The sequence below is a fragment of the Musca vetustissima genome, unplaced genomic scaffold, assembly GCF_032173495.1.
Source record: "Musca vetustissima isolate MV318-11 ecotype Yass unplaced genomic scaffold, APGP_CSIRO_Mvet_v1 utg35231, whole genome shotgun sequence".
Taxonomy (NCBI): domain Eukaryota; kingdom Metazoa; phylum Arthropoda; class Insecta; order Diptera; family Muscidae; genus Musca; species Musca vetustissima.
In genome coordinates this window covers 111,611-133,840 of record NW_026873134.1, presented here as the reverse complement: position 1 = coordinate 133,840, position 22,230 = coordinate 111,611, and the positions used below count along the sequence as shown (strand labels likewise).

General features: G+C 31.0%; 1 protein-coding gene across 1 annotated transcript in view; it reads left to right on the top strand.

The window, feature by feature from the left end:
• Window positions 1-262: 262 nt before the first annotated feature.
• Window positions 263-22,230, top strand: part of LOC133323041 (maternal protein pumilio-like) — a gene marked incomplete at its 3' end in the record, with an annotated part of 47,529 nt that continues 25,561 nt past the window's right edge. Inside the window, exon 1 of the mRNA XM_061532003.1 lies at window positions 263-338. Coding sequence (XP_061387987.1) covers window positions 264-338 — 75 coding nt within the window. The remainder of the gene's footprint in view (window positions 339-22,230) is intronic.

Below are 22,230 nucleotides of genomic sequence, written 5' to 3'. Positions count from 1 at the left end.
GTGTGGCAATGCTTTAAAAATAATTCCTGTAAATAGATGTTGTGTAAATAATAAAAAAAAATAATAATTCTTCAAAAAAATCACAAGAAAATTTTTCGTTGAAGGCGAAAAAGTTGTAAAATTTGTGAAATCTGTGTAATTTGTTTTGTCGATTTCTAAAACGTGGCGTATTTGTGAATTTCGAAAGCTGTAAAAAATATATATTTTACGAAATAATATATATTATAAATCTACGAAATAATATTTCTACAAAAAATATCCACATGATGAAATTTCTTCATGAATTTATGTTCGATTCGCGAAATGGCGATGAAATGGTGCTGTCAACACAGGAAATGGTAATTATGGATGGATATATTAATAAAGAAAACAAAAAATTTTTAAAAAATATAGCAAATAAATATAAAAAATTATTAAAACCTAATTTCAATAAGAAAATAATACTAATTAAAAAAAAAACAAAAAAATTAAATGTAAAAAAAAAACATTTTTTTTAGTCCACACATTAAAGTTCTGTTTTTTCCTCGAGAAATTATCCAAAAATTCACGCGAAAATTTAGATAATTCAGAAATTATTCTCTCTTAAAAAGTCGCCTTAATAAATCATCTGTTCATGCACAAGAAACCTTAAAATGTCTATGAAAGAATCATTTACGCATCACTTCCTTACGATTTTATTATTTCATGTACACCAGAGCGTATACGTGTCGACACAATGTATACGACAACATGCCCACCGAATTAATAATAGCAAATCAGCTATAATTTAATTGGTTATTCAGATATAATATTTTTAATCTTCATAAGTGTAAATAATTTTGAAAAAATATTTAATGTTTTCTTCACAACCGTGGATGTAAAAAAACACAAAAATTAAATATTTTTCACGATATATCGTGAGCGTGGGTATTTTAAGAAGTATTTTGAAGGTCTATAATAACGTGGGCTCTTCGAAAAACTACTCAGTGTTCCTTTTTGTTCTTATAAAATCTGCTCCTAAAAAGTTCTTGGAAGAACCAATTGATCATGACTTTCTTGCGCTTTTATTATTACTTGTATACTAGAGCGTATACGTATCGACACAACGTATATGACAGCATGGCCGAATTAATTAATAACAACTTATCTATAATTTGGCTCATTAAAAAAAATATTTTAAAAATTTTAAACGTTTTCCTCACAAGCGTGAAATCAAAAAACTCAGAAAAGTTATTTTTAAGATCCTTCATGAGGCGTGTGTATGTTAAGAAGTATTTTGAAAGTCTATTTTTTTTTTATTTTTTAAAAACTAATCAGTGTTTTGATAGACATTGCATTTGTTGCTCTCAAAAATCTTCTGTTCCGAAAAAGAAAAAGGACTTGAAAGAATCATATATATAATCATATGTGTGGATTTTCTTTTGATTTTATTATTTCTAGATTACTTGGGCGTATACGTATCGACACAATGTATACGACAGCATGGCCGAATTAATAATAAATTATCTATAATTGGGCTGAATAAAAAATCTATTTTTAAACACTCTTCCTAAGCGTGGATTATTTAAACAGATATTTTTAAGATCTTATGATATGTCTGGATTTGAAAGAAGTATATATAGAGTCGCTTTAAAAAATATATTTTTGAAATTAATCATAAACGTGGTAGTTTCAAAAATATATTTTTAAGGTCTATCAAAAGGTGGATATTAAAATATATATATATATATATATGTTAAGTCTGGGGTAAATATATTATAAATATTAATAATACATTTCTGTAGGGTCTTGAGAAAATATTTCAAAAATCCACGCCTAGTTTTAGATAGCTCTGAAGTTATTCTAGATAGCTCTGACGATATCTCTTAACAAAAGCATCATTGTTCCTGAAAAAAAAAACCCTTAAAAAGTCTCTCTAAGAATTATTTTGGCTTTCATGTGATTTTATTATTTGTTTGTATACCGGAGGGTATACGTATCGACACAAAGCATACGGCAACAAGTCCACCGAATTAATAATACAATATCTATAATTTGTCTCATTAGAACCCTATTTTTAAGATTTCTTCATAAGCACGGATTATTAAAAAAAATATTTTTTTTAGATCTATGATAAGCGTGGATATTAAAAAAATTATATTTGTAATCACATTTCTATAGGGTCTTGAGAATATAATTTAAAATCCACGCTTAATTTTAGATATTACTTTAATTATTTTCCCTTTACAAACGCCTTAAAAAATAATCTGTTCCTGAAAAATTCTTAAAAAGACTCCCGAAGAATCATTGACATGGCTTTCATGCAATTTTATTATATTTATATGTATGCCTGAGCGTATAAGTATCGACACAATGCATACGACAACATGTCCATCGAATTAACATTACAATATCAATAATTTGTCTGAATAAAAACCTATTTTTAAGCTTTCGTCATAAGTGTGGATTATTAAAACATATTTTAAGGTCTATTATAAGAGTGCATATTTTAAATAATATCTTTAAGATCTATCATAAGCGTGGATATTTTAAAAGATCTGTTTTAAAACTAATTTAAAATAGATCTGAAGTTGTTTTCTTAAGAAAGACTATAATAGATCACATTTCCTTGAAAATTAAACATAAAAGGCCCTAAAGGAATCATTGACATGTTTTTTTACGATTTATATATTCGTGTATGCAAGAGCGTATACGTATCGACAGCACGTATACGACAACATGTCCATTAAAATAATAAATTAACTATAATATTTCCGATTAAGAAAGAAATCAACAATTTCATTTGATTTATGTGCGCATCATTTCCAAATGTATGTAACTTTACTTTTGATATTTATTTATATTTTGAAATTTGTACAGAAAAAAAAACAAAATATACAAAATACTTTCTCCATACACTTCTCATAATTATCAAACATTTTCTTGGCATTAAGGTTGCCTACAATTAGATATTGAAGTTAAAAATGTATTCAGCTGCTGTCTCAGCTGTTTGCTTTCGGGGAACGTAGAACACATAGTAGCAGCCAAATTAAATACTTACGTGCTAAAACCTAATTTTGGGCGTTCCAAAAAAGCACAATATGTTATTATCCTTATAAAACGTGCTGTGTACACTTCAAATATTTTATTTCCCCCCACTTTTTCTTAATCAGAAGTCGTCGAAGGAAAACGTAAAACAAGCCACAACTGTAAGAGAAATATTGAATGAGTTCGACTATTTCTAAAACAAGTGGAAAGGAGCAGAGGAAGAAAGGAAGTGACCTAAAACAAGCACTTAAGCTTTCAAATTAAATCGCAGCAAACTTCTAATTAAATCGTTACGACTTCAAAATTCTGAAAGTATTAAAGATTTATTCTAAAAGTTGTACTTTCATTGCAAATCCCAAATTGTATTTAACGTAGGACATCACTGCGTATGATTGGTGACACAACGTATACGCCATGATGTCAACAAAGGGTATACTATTAGAAAATGTTTTTCATATTATTTTAGAACTTAGAGATCGGGTTGAGTTTTGGAAGAAATATATTTTTTAACATCTTAGACAAGCAAGGATTTTTTTGAAACATTTTTATATTCTTCCCAAGGAGTAAAATGTTTAAATCTGTTTAAGGGGTTTTCTATGCGTAGATGTTTAAAAAATATATTTTTTTAAGGTTTCTCAGTTCCTCAAATATGAATGATTTGTTTGAAAGTTAATAGAAGTTTCTTTACAAAACACGAATTTTATTTTACAGAGGACTTCACTGCGTATGACTAGTGACACAACGTATACGTCAAGATGGGGTTTTATTATTACTGAATGATTTTCAACATCTATTAAATCTTTTTAGCTCGGTCGGATTTTTTGATTTTTTTTAAGCCTAGTATATGTCTTTAAAAAATAGGTTTGGATTTAATAAAATTCGTAAGCAAAGACTTTATGAAAAATATTTTTTATAAAAGTCTTAAGCTAGATTTTTTAAAAAATATGTTTTTTTTTTTAAATTTGTGAGTTCGGATTTTTAAAAAAAATAATTTTTATAATTTTCAAAAGCGAGGATTTTTTAAAAAAATCATAAGCGTGGATTTTTTTTATTAATTTTTATAAAATTCGTAAGCTTGAATTTTAAAAAAAATATTTTTATTATTTTATATATTTTCATTGGGAGTATTGGAGCGTATAATTATCGACACAACGTATACTCCAAAGATTGGAAAGGCCGTTCTGTTAAAAAAATAAAAAATATAAGTTATTTGCGGTTCTACGTTCAAAACCTCTCTACAGGATATATTAGATTTTATCTCCTCGTTAAAAGTATATATTTTCTCAGTGTATGTTTGCATCACCTATTTATACCAATTCTGATCAAAATTTGCCTACAGAAACTTATGTTTTTCAAATTAAATCGTATCCAACTTTTGTTGATAAATCGAATGAACTACTTGAAGATTCAATTGAAGAGGTATTGAAAAATATATGGAAATTCCAAATATTAATTTACGGAATAAAACACTGCGTATGATTATCAACACAACGTATACGCCAAGAAGTCCACTAAGTGTAATCTACTTAAAATAAAAATCCTATGGAAGATCTGCAGGTATTCTTCTTCCTATGGAAAATCAGGAGGTATTCTTCTTCCTGTAGGGGAGATGCATGTAATTTTATAGGAAAGCTGGAGGCAGTATTCTACCTATAGCAGAGCTGCAGGTATTCTATTTCCTATGGAAGATCTGCAGATATTATTCTTTCTTTGAAAGAGGTCGTTATCATTCTGCGGTTCTATTTATAAAAATCCCTACTTCTTCATGTTGATTTGATCTCCAAGTTTATAATCTCGTTTACTTTTTCAACTGGATTTCACCTTTTTTTCCAAGTGTATTTATTTTTTCCATCATTTGTTTCAAATGCCCCCCTCCTAAAAAGAGGACTTGGGTTTACAACATTGTTTGTAGTTGCAATCACAAAATATATGTGTCTAAATTAGAATATATATTTTCCGTTTTCAATTGTTTGCAATTTTTTTTCATATATAGATAGATTACTTTTTATGACGAGAGGGTGCACATCATAATTGGTTGCAATATTGGACTGACTGCCATTTCATATTTGATTGTGGGGGATTGTTGCCTATTCTTCAGGGGATTTTTGTTTTAACACCGTCACAATGCCATAGAGAAATAAAACAATTTTCCGCTTGACATGATTTCTTGCATTCCATTTGGATTTTATGGAAATAGTCATTGACCATAGATGGTTATTGGGTTTGTTTTTTGTATTTCAATAACACAACAGCAGTTTTCTTTAAAAATCGAAAATAAAATGTGGCAATACCAGATATGGAAACTCAAAGCAATATTCCATAATTATTTAATGCGTACATCATCACAAAAAATTATCTGAATTGGAAAATTTTCTTTTTATCCATGAAAAATGCTATAGAAATCCACGCCACCAACAGCCACCTTAAAAAACCTTCTAAGTCGACACTACGGGTATCGACAGACCTTGAAATATTTTCTTTAAAAAATCTGTCTTAAAAAATACTCTACTACTACTTAAAAAGTTTCTGAAATAATCATTTTCATGGCTTTCTTACGATTTTATTAATTCTGGTCTCCTAGTGCGTATAAGTATCGACACAACGTATACGACAATATGTCCAACGAAGTAATAATTCAATATCTATAATTTAACTGATTAAGAAAGTCATCAACAATTTATTGTGAATTGTTTTATTTAAAATTAACACGTTTATTTTGATATTTATATTAAACATTGAAAACAATTTTAAGGAGGATTCTAATGGTTGACATACTTTTCCATACCCTTTTCATAATTGTAAACATTTTTTCTTAGGCTATGTATGTCTACAGTGGAGGAAATTATTATTAAGGTTACGTACAAATACATTTGAAAGTCCAAACTGAATTTTGCTGCTGTCTCAGCTGTTTGCTTTCGGGGCATGGGGGAAACTTAGTAGCAGCCAAATTAAATACTTACGTTTCAATAGACCTTCAAATATGTTATTTTCAAAAATGTGCCTTAAAAGATCTTCCAACACTACAACAACTTAAGAAATTCTCTGAAATAATCATTTTCATGGCTTTCTCACGATTTTATTATTTCTGGTCTCATAGAGCGTATAAGTATCGACATAACGTATACGACAATATGCCCAACGAATTAATTGGCCCGATAACAAACAGCTGAGGTAGCAGTTGACCTCAGCTGTTTGTTATCGGGCCAGGAGGAAAAGTTAGTAGCAGCCAAATTAAATACTTACGTGCTAAAATCTAAGTTTGGATGTTCCACAAAAAATACACAGAGTATGTCATTATCCAAATAAAATGTGCACTGTGTACACGTCAAATATTTTATTTTCCTCAATTTTTTTCCTTCTGTCGAAGTAGAAAATTAAAAGTTGCTAAAAGAAAACGAAAAACAGTCAATAACTGAAAGACAAATATGGCCTATGTTCGCTATGAAAGACTAAAATGGAGCAGAAGAAGAAACCAAGTGACTCGAAACAGGCACTAAGTCTTTCTAATTAAATCGTAACTGATTTTTATAGATACAGTTAATGAAGGACATGAAAATTCGGAATATATTGAATATTTATTTTAAAAATAAATGGGAATTTCTTTTGTTTTATGGAGGACATCACTGCGTATGATTAGCGACACAACGTATACGTCAAGGTACCAACAAAGGGTTTACTATTAAAAGATTTTTCTCAACTTATATTAGGTCTAAAAAGTTTTATTTTCCTTGTTCTTCTATCGAAGAAGAAAATTTATTGTGTCTAAAGAAAAAAAAATCAACATCGGAGAGATAAAATATAGACTGCGTTCGACGATTTCTAAAGTGACCCGAAACAGGCACTTAATCCTTTAAAATTATATCCTAACTAATTTTTATAAATACAGTTAATGAAGGACATGAAAATTTGGAAAATATTCAAGATTTCAACAAAAAGGAGTTTCCTTACAAAACCCCAATTTTATTTTATGGAGGACATCATTGCGTATGATTAGCGACACAACGGGTCAACAATGGGTTTAGTATTAGATGATGTTTTCGAAGTTTAGATATGGGATTTTGAAAATATATTTTCCCTATATATCTTTCCCTGTTGACCGACAGAAAATTGAAATATTGTAAAGAAAAATAATTAACACGCGAATAAAAAATATTGACTATGTTCGATGTTTTCCTAAAATACCAGATGGTAAAATGAAGTAGAAGTACGCTTAGCAGCCATTTAAGGATTTCTAGGTTTTTTCATTTACAGTTTGAAAAGGTATTAACAAGGATATAAAAGATTATTTAGAAATTGATTTTTTTACGATGGACATCCCTGCGTATGATTAGCGGCACAACGTATACGCCAAGAGGTCAAGAAAGGTTTACTATTAGAAGATATATTCTATTGTTTTAGATCTAAGAAAGGCTTGGAAATAGAAAATATTTTTTTTTACCAATTTAAAAATATTTTTTAAAAAAAGTCCACATCCGTGGATTTTTTAATATATATATATATATATATTATAGAATCCACAGCCGTGGATTTTTTAAAAATTATTTTATGCTACCTATCACAGGCGTGGATTTTTTAAAAAAATATTTTTTAATAGAATCTATAGATTATGTTAATTTCTTTAATAAAATTATAAAATATTGTTTTCGATGTAAAAAAATATTTGTAGAATGTTTTTAATTGATTTTTTATACATTTTTAATTTTTAATTTAATTTATACATTTTTAATTTATATTCCACTGTTCCGCCCATATGTTTTCCCGAAAGGGAAATGTTATGAAAAAAAAAAAAATGAAAAGTACAAAGACCTTTTCTTTTCAACCCAGAAAGAACAATCGTCAGGCAGTGAAGCAAGAAATTATCCAGACATACCAACAACAACCAACATTCCGCCATTCATTCATTTATTGGTCGGATGGTTGGTTGCAAGGGAAGACAGAATAACGTAATGGCTGAAATGTCCCTAACGTTTGACTGACTTTTTGCCGGTCTGTCTGTTCATCCGCCCAATCCAGTTGTCTGTCGCATTAACGTCATTTACCAACAAGAGTTCGACATAATTTTCAAATACAACCCGGATAGAAGAATATGGTCGTGTGTGTGTATGTAACCCTACGTATAGGTTCTCCTTACCAAAAAACTCAACTTGTTCTAGGTACTTTCATGTTGCAGAGTACTTAAGAAGTACGAAAGAATGGAAAAATAAAGCAAAAACAACAACGAAATAGTACTTTCAAGTGGTTACTCCTCTTCTTCTCAGCTATATGACAGTTGGAGTCGGCATAGTCGAGTATGGTGGTTACGACAACGTATGTAGGAATATTTGTTGTTGTTCTTTTTTGTTGGTTTTGGCCAAAATAGGAAGAACCCATAAAAGGCAAATAACAGCAACAATAACAACAGCAAAATACTTAATAGAATACCAAATGAAAACAAAAAGCAAACGACGTAATTGGAAAAAATTCTGCTTCTCCGACCAGAAGAAGAAGTCGGTCGGAGCGGACAGAAGAATGGAAACAAATTAAAGTCAAGCCATAATCCATAATGAAAAAAGTGGCTTTTTAAATGCCTGTTGTTGTTTTTATTTCAATAAAGAGAACAAGAATGTGGAGACGATTAAGACAAGTTAAAATAACATAAAGCGACGGACGAATAAAAAGTTCGATAGACCCTCGAAGAAACAAAAATAACAAAAACCCAAATTGGAGAAGAAGTTAAGAAAATCTGATAACAAGTTTTGGTTAATAGGCTGGAAATAAAAGTGTCAATTGTGACAATGAAATGAGATTGTTATTGTCATAGACAATAATGAAGTTTTATGTTAAGCCCCTCAAAAATTGGGCAGATAATAAGAATGTTGGAAATAATTGGAAAAGTGTTAAAGAAAGGAGAAATAAATATTGATAGAGAATTATTGTTAATATTTAAGAGCTGTAATTTTTATAGAGCTTGTGTTTAAGGGCTGACAAGGGCTTGGAATGTTTGTATGAATCAATATGAAAAACAGACTTCTGATTTTTATGAATATCTACATTTAAATGTTAGGTTAGTGAAAAATGTATTTAAAATACTAAAACAATGGCTGGTTCTGTAAATAACTATTTTTATAAAATCCAAGCAGGATTTTTTTATTCAACTTTCGTATATTTCTACTTACTTTAATTTGGAATTATTTATCATTTATATAAATTCTCTAATAACTTAAAAATAGTTCTAAATGTTATTTCTTTTATTTTCCTTCGAAGAAGAATAAGAAGTTGAGGTTCAGAACAAATTTAAAGCGTACACAATGACCGTGTAGGTGATTTGGCTAACCTACACGTTTTATGAGGATAATGAAAGCATTGCAATATTCTTGGGCCTCAAATTAAATTAAATTCCAACACGTAAACATTTAATTTAGCTTTGAATTCTCTTCCTCATTTCCCACGGTATTTTTTAAATAATTTGCTTTTCCAAAAACACATTTTCTGTTTTTAGGTAAGTTAAATGTTCTTTTGCTCTAACGCTATACTCAAAAGGCACTGAGTCGAAATGTCCACAGATTTTATATTTGACATTCATGTCGTATCTAATGTCGTATACGTTTTGTCGTTACTCATACGCTCCAGGGTACAATTAATTATTGAATTATGCAGAATTTATTAAAAATACCACATGAAGTCAATAGTTATTGAGAGAATATAATTTTTTAAAAGTACAAATGATAATAATTTGACTCAGTTCGTACACACTGTCGTATACGTTTTGTCAGTACTCATACGTTCCAGTGTGTAATTAAGAAATTATTAAAAAAAGACATGAGGTCAATAGTTATTGAGACTTTTGGATTCCATAGGATTCTTCCAATCTCAAGGAATATATTTTCGTTGATTTTTGGAAACTATTTAAAGTTGTGTATTTTTATGAATATTTTAGGCGTTAACTTCATACAATATTTTTTTAGTTTTTTTTTTTAATATTTTTAGTCGTGAATTTCACAATAAAGTTTTTTAAAAATATCAATTAATAGAGGACACTTTTAAGAATATTTTTTCGGATTGTGTTCCCTTGTTATTAATTTTGGGTATATTAATCACCATTGTCAGAAGAGCAAGTGATAATAATAATATTATGCATTGCGTACATACCTTCGTATCCGTTTTGCCAGCACTCATACGCTTCAGTTTACTGTTAATAATTAAATGATACAAAATCACTATTAAATATGATGGGAGAATTTGAAGCGTTGGTTGGTTGAGCACAATTTTTGGACGTAGATTTTTTAAATATAATTTTTAGGCGTGTGTCTCTTAAGAACCATTTTCAGACGTGGGTTAATTAAACATATTTATTTTTGGTTTAATTTTATATTATCTTTAAACGTGGATATTTTAAGAGTTATATTTAGGGCCGACTTTATTAAGTACTATATTAGGTGTAGGCTTATTACAGATAATTTTTAGAATTGGAAATATTATAAATAATATTTAGAGGTGAAATGATTATGGTTCACTTTAATAAGCACAATTTTATACATTGATTAATTTAATATTAATTTAATAATTTATTAATTTAATTTTATTAAGGATAATTTTTATAACCAAATTTATTAAGGACCATCATTTTCCGTTGGTTTATTAAGCACTATTTTTAGACCTGTGTTGTATTTAGGCATTTTTATATAAGCAAATATCGAAATTACAATAATTTTATTTATGTTGTACATACTGTCGTATACGTGTTGACGGTATTCATACGCTCCCATTTACTGTTGTAAATTTATGATAAATTAGTAAGGATTATTTTAGGTGCGGGTTATTAAAAACATTTTGGGGCGTAGGTTTATAAAAGAATAATTTTGTATGTGTATTTATTAAGAATAATAGGTTTATAAAAAATCAGTTATTCCGGATCATTTTAGGCTTGATTTGACTAAGGAAAATGATTGATTAATTTAATTTTTATATGGAAAGCAACCAAACTCCAGTTGCGAGTTCAACTGGCAACACAATTGAAATAAAACTTAACATTATGAATATCAACTTTTCTCAGTTGCTGTCGATAATACCGGTTTGACATTTCTACAACTAGAAATATTGTAAAAAAAAAAAAAATATTTCAGAACAAATAATTATATGTGATGATAAGCTCAGTGGAACTATTTTTTGATGATGAAAATTATGTTCAAGGTGTGTCATTTATTAGAAGGCATTTAAGAGATAAATCTATTAGAACTACCATCAGTGCGTAGATGCTGACGTTTAGAGAAATGTTCAATCAACTGCTCATATTTGCTTGAAGGCGTCTTTTCGACTACCAAAAGATGCCGTTAATTCCTGTGCAGTTCTGATGTTTTTTTGTGGAAGGAAGTTTTCAAAAGTCCCATAGCAATGACTTCAGCCTTGGCATGGCTCAACTGACAATTTCGGTGGTTTTCGCCGAAGTTGTCCGGCTAATAGAGGAAAAACTTTGTAAAATTTTTATTGTATCCAAATTAACGGAGGAGGAAAAAGGGAAGAATAATTTTTTTTTATTCGAAAACTAAGTTCCAAGGCGTTGTCGGATGTATTGATGATACACACGTACATATCATGGACCCAAAAGAAGATGTTCGCCACTATCTGCCATCCATTTGGAATGCGTGTTGGTGGGCCTCTGACCTTATCTCCTTTGGCCCTACACACATCTTCGCCTTACACACATCATCGATAGTGGCTTTGGTTTGACCAAAACTCCGCACGTCGCGTGCTATATTTGAGTGAGCTTCCATCCGGGCAATATGGACCTCAAAATGTTCTTTTGTAGTAATATTAACCATTATGGGAAGCCTACAAAGTTCAGTTATTATAAATAGCAACTAGAAATAAATGGTTGCCGAAAAATTATATTTGAAGCAACTGAATTTGACGACAGTTGCCATCCATAATGCAAATTTGGCAACGCAACTAAACTATGGTTGTCATCCGTAATCGACCCATAAATATGAAAATGGTCATAATTTTTTTCATGTCGTACATACTGTCGAATATTTTAGGCGTGATTAAGGATTTTTTTTTTGGAATCGGCTTTATTAAAGCCAGTTTTAGACATGAAACCATTTTTAATTAATTTTTATTAACATTTAAGATAATTAAAAAAAAAAACATTTTTGAGCTGGAGTTATTAAGAATTATTTTTAAGCGTCGGTTTAATCGGTATAAGAACAGATAATTTTTGTCCGTGGATTTTATTATAGACCATTATTAGTTTTAAGGACATACGGTTCTAAAGATTTTTTGTTGGTCTCTCACAGCTATAAACTTTTTGTAAGTTATTTTAAAGACTTTCAGAGCTCTAAGCAACTTTTAAAAATAGTTATTTTGGATGGTCAAGTATTAAAAAAATAATAATAAGAACTAAGAACTGACTTCCTTTATTCTTCTGAAAACCTAATTCCCATTTATAGAGGTAACTTAAATCTAAATTGTCCCCACAGTATACAGGCGTATACGTGTTGTCGGTACTCATACGCTCCAGCTTACTGTTAATAGTTCAGTTGTAAAAATACACTATTAACCCTTTCAGTGTCAAAATAAATTTTGGTTGGAATAAAAATCTAAAGGAAGAAAGGCAGCACTTTTAAATGCCGAATATATTCGACAAAAACCCTGAAAGGGTTAGAATTAATTTTTATTGGGTGAGGTTATTAAGAATTGTTTACTAATATTTTTTATACTGGGATTTGTAAAAAAATATATTTCCTAGGGCAATAAATGTGTACATGTGAAAAGAATATTAAAGTTGTAATCACCTCATATTTTCCTCATATATTCCAAAGGCCACTAAAATTTTGGAACGATCTTATCATATTATTCCCCTTTTATTTGCGTGTTCAATAACAACAGTCTGATCAAACATATCCTTAACAAGTTGATTATAAAATATTCCACTTTAATTTTCTTGAGGCAATTAAAAAAAACTTCCGCACACACACACATTTCCAGTAATAGGAATAAAAAATCTGTCAAAATTTTTTTCTGTGACACATTATCACAACAATAACAAAAGTTTTATGACCTTTTAACTATCACACACAGCCAGCCATTCTCTCTCACCCCAACACTTGGATTTATAGTTCCAATTGTGACACTCCCTTATCTGGCTTGAATGTCCAGTTGGCCAAGACCACCATCACCTCTACCGACGATGATGGTTTGTCCTCATATATCTGTCTAACTTTTATAGAGGCTATAAAGTGATGTGTCACTGGACATGCAAATATTACACGCAGCAAGCAAGAAGAAGAAGCAGCTCCAACTCATTCATTCAGTTCTGCAAATTGTTGCTATCAACCCCGGACTGTGTATAACTATAATGGCTTTATGATGATGATAACGCAATGAGGATGTGTTGAGATTTAAGGTGGTTTTGAGTACTTTGACAATGACATTCGGGATGACAGCATATTGAGTGTCAAGTGGTTGAGGTGGTTTGACCAAGAATAGTAAAATGGCTATTTTTCGTCCTAGTGCAGAATTTGATAAAGACGATATGGGGATGGGTAATATTTTTGAAAGGATAATTCGATATTTAGATTTTTTAACATTTTTGTTGAAATTATCTCATGCGTTGGTTTATTAAGGACGCGTATTTTTATTTAAATACATATCGAAGTTGTAATAATTTTATTAAGGTTGTACATATTGTCGTATACGTTTTGTCGGTACTCATACGCTCCAGGGCACAATTAATCATTAAATTATAAACATTTTTTTAAATAACACATGAAGTCAATTGTTCTTGAGATTTATGGCTTCCAATATCAAGGATTTTTTTGTAAAATACTTTAAGGCGTATATTTTAAGCGTTAAGTTCATGCAATATTTTTTGAGATGATTTTTTTTTAATTATTTTTAGACTTAAATTTTTAGGCATTATTTTTAAGTGTGATTTTAGTATAGATAATTTTTGGGCTTTATTTAGGATTATTTTTCAAAACAACTATTTAAGGACCATTTTTATGTGCGGGTTTATAAAGAATTACTTTTAGATGTGGATTTATTGGGGATCACTTTTAAGCTTGATAAGCCTAATTTTTAAAAAAGTTTTTTTAAATATTTTTTGAAGCATCCACGACAAGAACTTCGCTAAATTATTTCAAATTTGGATTTTTTTCAATTATTTTTTCTTTTTTTATACCCTCCACCATAGTATGGAGGGTATATTAATTTTGTCATTCCGACCCTATAAAGTATATATATTCTTGACCAGGGTAAAATTCTAAGACGATCTAGCCATGTCCGTCCGTCTGTTGTAATCACGCTATCTTCTGAAGGAATTGAGATAGGGTGCCTAAATTTTGCATAGGGAGTTTTTTGTCTGCAGGCAAGTCAAGTTCGAAGATGGGATATATCGGTCCACGTTTAGGCATAGCTCCCATATAAGGGTACCCGCCAAATTTCGGTATTTTGGGGTTCTTGAGCGCCTTTCTCAGCAGAATTCGCTGAAATTTGGTACATTGGGTTCTTATTGGATACTAAATGTCTCCACAAAAAATTATAAGTATAGGTCCATATTTTCTGGTAGCCCCCATCTAACGGTACCTCCTAATTTTCAGTATTTTTCGGGGTTTTGGTCGTATTTTTCCACCGAATTGGCTGCAATTTAGTATTTTGAGTTCTTAATAGGTACCAAATCTCTCTACAAAAAATTATGTATATAGGTCAATTTTTTCGGGTAGCCCCCATATAAGGGTCCCCCCAATTTTCGGTATTTTGGGGTTCTTGAGCGCGTTTTTCAGCCGAATTCGCTGAAATTTGCTACATTGGGTTCTTATTGGGTCCTAAATGTCTCCACAAAAAATTATAAATATAGGTCCACTTTTTCCGGTAGCCACCATATAACGGTACCTCCCAATTTTCAGTATTTTGGTGGTTTTGATCGTATTTTTCCGCCGAATTAGCTGTAATTTAGTATTTTGAGTTCTTAATAGGTACCAAATCTCTCCACAATAAATTATGAATATAGTTTCATTTTTTCGTATAGCCCCCATATAAGGGTACCCCCAATTTTCGGTATTTTGGGGTTCTTGAGCGCGTTTTTCAACCGAATTTGCTGCAATTTGGTGTTTTGTAGTCATGTATGGTAAAAAATCTCCCCACCAAAAATTATTAATATTCGCCCCCTTTTTGGGGTAGTCCCTATATAACCCCCTTTTTTATATTAAAATAGTTTTCTGATTTATTACGCGTTTTGAGTTTGGTTCTAAGACTCTGTTGTAATCATTTCAACTGCGGAGGATAGCAAGATACACAATTAGAAATTAAGGTCCGTTAATGAACTATAGCCGCATTTAGACCTAGCCCCTGTGTGGAGGTTCCAGAAGGAGTGGACCGATATTCCCCATCTTCGAATTTGAACTAAGTTTGAAAGAAATGATAAGATGGGCAAAGTTTGGATGAAATCTAAATTTTCTGAAACGGATTTGGTCCAAAGAAACATGGGGTCTAGAACCAATATATCGATAATGCACATTTTCACCATGTTAAAGTGTATATGCCCTCATTAGCCATAAGTCTGAAATTTGTGTTATGGTTTATATAATCTGTTTTTAGAAATGTCGGTATAGGTCCATCTTTTGATATGTTCCCTATATTTTCATTTCTAGTAACTGTCATTATATCTATGGTGGAGGGTATCCAAAGTTCGGCCCGGCCAAACTTAACGCTTTTTGACTTGTTAATTTTTAAGAATATTGGTTTAACAAATTTCCAAAAGTTTCGATTAAAAACGTTTTTAATATATTTTCCATTGACTTATATCTTTTGATCAAGGCTTATATTTTTAAATTTGTTGTACGAAAATCGTCTTTCTCTATGATCTTCAAATTGTGGCAATGTCGTCGATTACATTTCAAATCCAATATAAGAAAAAATATATCATAAAAAACCTTGTGAGTAATATATTTTTGTATGTCTGTGTATGTCCATGGGCCATAAGCCGGCCGGTAATTTTTTTCTACATTTTTTTTATCATGTTTTCTACTATGTCATTTAGCTCCATATGGTGACTGAATGTTTATTTAGCCATAAATTGTGGGGCGGCCATATGAATTTCAGGCGCTTATTTTATTAAAACTCTCAAAAAATGTTGCTACTCCGGATCCAAACCCCACCTACCACCTCTCTTCCACTCTTCCACAAACAATAACCAGACTTAGTTTTAAAACGAAACATTCATACAATTCGGACGGCCTCAGATTACATTCGTGGTTTTGTCTGTCGTTATTTTGGCCATTCTATTTTTTGTTGTTGTTGTTGTGTTTGGTTTCTTTATTTGTTTGTGTTTCTTGTTACGCACGTTTTCGCATAGGCCTTTAGCGTGATTTTGACATTTAAAGTTTTGTGTTTGTTTTTGGCGTTTTGTTTTTTTTTCGTTTGCGTTTGTCATTCATGTGCAAATTTTATGCGTGACGACCATTGTTTATTGTTTTTTTTTTTTTTTTGAAAAATTGAATATTTCAAGTTTTTATTTTTGGCCTGAATGTTGTTGTTTTTTTTTTTGGTTTCGAGACTATTTATTATCCACTCGTTTCTGCTGATTTGAAAAAAAAAAATTTTCAGTCACCATTTAAAACAAATAAATCTCCATCAAATTCTGCCTGTTCTGTCATCACTTTCGTTTTGGTTTAACTGTCTTCCGTCTTTGTTGGTAGGTTGGCCGGTTAACTGTTCAAAATGGTTTAGGCCCAATAAAAAAATAATAAAAAAGAACAACAAAAAACCTTGTTTCTGATTCCCGCGTTTTGGATTTTTATTCAGATTTTTTTTAAAGAAAGTATGTCAATTTTCATAGCAATGAACAGATTAGGGTCTACTATACTTAGGACTTAAATTTGAATTATTCATATTCACAATGAATAGGAAATGCCGTGAAACACTTGGAAACATGTGTCATTCAAATATTCTAACTAAAATCTAGGATTGGTCAATGGTTTTTAATTTACTGAGAAAATCATATCGACTTGGGAGCGTATAAGTACTGTCACAATGTATACGCCCAGTGTAACCCCATATACAAATTTCAAACAAAAAAAAAAAAAAAAAATATTTCAGAAGTAATTATAAAAAATATAAAATTTTTCAAATTATGGTCCGCAAAGACTTACCAAAATTATGTAAAAAAATTTAGGTTCACTGGTCCAGCTACGTCGAAAAGTATGGTTCCTTTTGAGAATATGCATAGAATCACTTTTTAAGTCGATTTATGCATGTCCGTTCGTTCATCCGTTCGTCTGTCTGTCCACGTTAAATTGTACACAATTTGCAGGTTGCATTTATTATCCGAGTTGGATGAAATTTGGCATAGGCCACATATTTGGCCCAAGGACGAACCCTATTGAAATTGGGAAAAATCGGTCCAGATTTAGATATAGCTCCCATATATATTTTCGTCTGATTTAATGTAATTGATGTACCAAAGCCCCTAAATATCATTCGATTTGCACGAAATTTGGCACAGCGTACAGAATTAGGTCTAGAATGATGTGTGTTAAGTTTCCTGAAAATCGGTTTAGATTTAGATATAGCTCCCATATATATTTTCGTCCGATTTCATGTAAATGGTGTATCAAAGTCCATATATATCTCTCGATTTGCACGAAATTTGGCATTGTTTCATTGTTTACATTTTTCTGTCAAATGAGTTGACACTAGTAGAACTTACAACAACAAATTTCCATGTGGTTGTTGTATCGGTTTTTGTACAACAACACTTGCTGTTACCTTCTATTATTGTACCATGATTAGCTCCCATATATAGTTTCGTCCGATTTTAGGTAAATTGTGTACCAAAGTCCCTATATATCTTTCGATTTGCACGAAATTTGGCACAGCGTAATGAATGAAGTATAGAATGATGTGTGTTAATTTTCTTGAAAATCGGTTCAGATTTAGATATAGCTCCCATATATATTTTCGTCCGATTTCATGTAAATGGTGTACCAAAGTCCCTGTATATCATTCGATTTGGACGAAATTTGGCACAGCGTACTGAGTTAGGCCTAGAATGATGTACGTTAAATTTCTTGAAAATCGGTTCAGATTTAAACATAGCTCCCATATATATTTTTGTCCGATTTAACGTAAATGGTTTATCAAAGTCCCTATATATCTTTCGATTTGCACGAAATTTGGCATAGCGTAATGAATTAGGTTTAGAATGATGTGTGTTAAGTTTCGATTCAGATTTAGATAAAGCTCCCATATATATTTTTGTCCGATTTTATGTAAATTGTGCACTAGGTACTGAGTGCCCAAAGTTCGGCCATTGCCTACACAATTTTACACAATGTACTCAATTTAGTATAGCGTACCGTGTGCTAAGTATTGTAAGAATCGGTTAGATTTAGATATAGCTCCCATATATAGCTTCGTCCGATTTTAAGTAAATGGTTCCCAAAGGCCCAAATGTAGGCCGATTTACACAGCATTTTGCACAACGTACTGAAGTTAATATAACCTTTGAAATCGGTTCAGATTTGGTACATGTACATGATGCAAGAACTCAAAATGTGGCCGATATGCACAAAACATACTGAAATTAGTATAACCTAATCTGTGACAAGTTTCGATGAAATCGGTTTGGATTATATATATATATATATATATAATGGTTCTTCAAAACGTCAGTTAGGATTCATATGTTGAATATACCCAAAGTGGGTATTATATAGTCGGCCCCGTCCGACTTTACCATTTTCCTTACTGTTTTTTTTTGAGACCTTTAAACATATTCTTTAAAATATCCACGCATATTTGGACCATGAACAATAAATCTCTAAAAAATCCACGCCTATTTGGACATGGATAAAGTATTCCTTATGGACTTTTGACGCCTATTGGGATCTTGAAAAAATATTCTTTAAAAAAATCCACGCCTATTGGGATCTTAAAAAAATATTCTTTAAAAAAATCCACGCCTATTGGGATCTTAAAAAAATATTCTTTAAAAAATCCACGCCTATTGGGATCTTAAAAAAATATTCTTTAAAAAATCCACGCCTATTGGGATCTTAAAATAAATATTCTTTAAAAAATCCCCGGCTATTGAGACATTGAAAAAAATATTCTCTAAAAAATCCACGCCTATTGGGAAGTTGAAAAAATATTCTTTAAAAAATCCACGCCTATTTTTCTGAAGTTGAAAAAATATTCCTTTAAAAAATCCACGCCTATTTTTCTGAAGTTGAAAAAATATTCCTTTAAAAAATCCACGCCTATTTTTCTGAAGTTGAAAAAATATTCCTTTAAAAAATCCACGCCTATTTTTCTGATAATCCTTCAGAAAATATTCTTTAAAAATCCACGCCTATTTTTCTGATAATCCTTCAGAAAATATTCTTTAAAAAATCCACGCCTATTTTTCTGAAGTTGAAAAAATATTCCTTTAAAAAATCCACGCCTATTTTTCTGAAGTTGAAAAAATATTCTTTAAAAAATCCACGCCTATTTTTCTGACCTTGAAAAAAAATTTTTAAATAATTCACGCCAATTGGGAAGTTGAAAAAATATTCTTTAAAAATTCACGCCTATTGGGACCTTGAAAAAATATTCTTTAAATAATCCACGCCTATTGGAAAGTTGAAAAAATATTCTTTAAAAAATCCACGCCTATTGGAAGGTTGAAAAAATATTCTTTAAAAAATCCAAGCCTATTGGGACCTTGAAAAAATATTCTTTAAAAAATCCATGCTATTAGTAATGGAATTTTTGTTACATGCAGTGACTTGGCAGGACCTTTTTTATGTCTGAAATAATTCCTCACATGCCAAGCATGGCTAAATACACGAGAGGTGACCATACTGGTGTGCGTGTATTTGAAACATTTGTCAACCATTTTTGTTTCATTTTTTTTTTGCTCTCTGCCTACCTCCCTCCCTTTCCCCCTAGGATAGGTATATAACAATTTCGAACGAACAAGAAAAAAAAACGCAATTCAGTAATGACCCTTTCAAGGATACTCTGTGTGTATGGGAATTCAACACATTGCCTGCCTGTTGTTATGTCCGTTTGTCACCTAACTTGATGAGGCCATTTGCCTTTTGGACACAATCCCAATTACCATTATTTTCAACAGCAATTTGTTGGGATTTCTAGGTAACAATTATTATTATCCTTTGGAGTATGACCATTCATCCTTCTCATATTAAGTTCAGGTTATGGTCAATACTTCCATGGAATCAAAGAAAAAAAAATGTCTGAACATTAATGACCAGATGGCCTAGACATAGACTTAGATCCATGGAATTTTTTCTTTGGCTAGGGTCAAGGCTATGCAATTTAGAGCTCCGATTTTAGCTTTGTATTTGACATTTACGATGACTGCTGTTCAACAGACAGCTTAAACAAATCTTAAACTATGACTAATTTATCTAAAATCTCATCGAACACAAATTTCGATTTTTTTTTAATGTTTAAAAATATTTTTTTTTAAATAAAATGATTTATGTTTATTTTGCTCATATGGTTATGTTGCACTTAATGTCTATAAATTAAATAATATTGTTGTTGTTGCTTTTGTTCTAAAACATGTTTAATTTTCCAGTCAATATTTTCTTGCCATAAATGTTTTGACTGAGAAGCAAACAAAAAAACTCAGAAAATCGATATCGTTTGCATGAGCCAACAACAATACACGACGGCGACTAAACCACTTTTGGAGAAGAGAGAGGTCGTTGGGGTGGTAGATAGGGTTGGTGGCGTCAGCATTTACAAGGATGATGTATACCCTCCTCATATAGACAGATAGACAGCCAGTCGGCCACAGAGACGGACATATATGTCTCTAACTAATCGACCCAATGTTGCCTTTAAATGGTTGTCTAATCTTGACACAGTTTTGGTCATTGCACTCGGCTGTTGTCGATTTTCTGTTTTTTTTTTTTGCTCAGAGCTATTCGTTTTGTTAATCGTTTACATGCGTGTTCAATAAAATAGTAAATATCAGTTGTAAATAAATAATGTTTATGGTTGTTATTAAAAGCATAATTATTATGGCCCGGGAAATGTTAACGATTAAAAAATACATATTTTTTTCAAGGACCCAACTGGCGTGGATTATTTAAAAAATATTTTTTCAAGCTTCCAATAGGCATGGATTATTTTAAGAATATTTTCTCAAGGTCCCAATAGGCGTGGATTATTTAAAGAATATTTTCTCAAGGTCCCAATAGGCGTGGATTATTTAAAGAATATTTTTTCAAGGTCCTAACAGGCGTGGATTATTTAAAGAATATTTTTTCAAGGTCCCAATAGGCGTGGATTATTTAAAGAATATTTTTTCATCGACCCAATAGGCGTGCATTATTTAAAAAATATTTTTTCAAGTTTCCAACAGGCGTGGATTATTTAAGGGGACCCCCCCATTCTCGGGGTCAAAATTTTTGTTGATATAATTCGAATCTACACTGATTAAAGAATGTCCCTACAAAATTTCAAGTGAAAATCTCAAGAACTGTTGAAGATATATCCGATTTATTGTGTCAGCATCAAGTGACGGCTGAAGGGCTTCTCAAACTTTAAACGCGTTTTTCTCTAAACATTTTTTTGCGAATGGCGGGCACGATAACTCAAAAACTAATAATCCAATCGATTCCAAATTTTGCAACGTTTCTCTGGGAGTGTATAGCTCTCGTATGAACTAGGATAAAGCCAATCGGTGAAGATCTTCCCTATTTTTTAACTTGGTTTTTGGTCAAAAATCGGCGATTTTCCAAAAATATTTTTTCAAAGGTCCAACATTTTGTTAATTTTAGAGCGAACTCAATAATCCTAGTTCATACGAGAGCCAGACATGTACTCTTTCTAACACCGTTGGAATTTTCGGATTCCGATGTTCCAGTGAGGAGTTATCATGCCCGCCATCAAAAATAAGGACTTTTCTTTAATTACAAAAAACAACAACAAAACAATAACAAAAATTTTTTGTAAATTATTTTTCTTCTCTTTTAAATCTTCAAATATATATGTGCAAAGTTACAAACCTTAACAAGCATTGGTATTGATTTACCAGCCCTTTGAAAATCTTGAAAAATTAAAATAGAGAATGTGGGGGGGTTCCCTTAAAGAAAAATTTTTTCAAGGTCCCAACAGGCGTTGATTATTTAAAGAATATTTTTTCAAGGTCCCAATAGGCGTGGATTATTTAAAGAATATTTTTTCAACGTCCCAACAGCCGTGGATTATTTAAAGAATATTTTTTCAAGG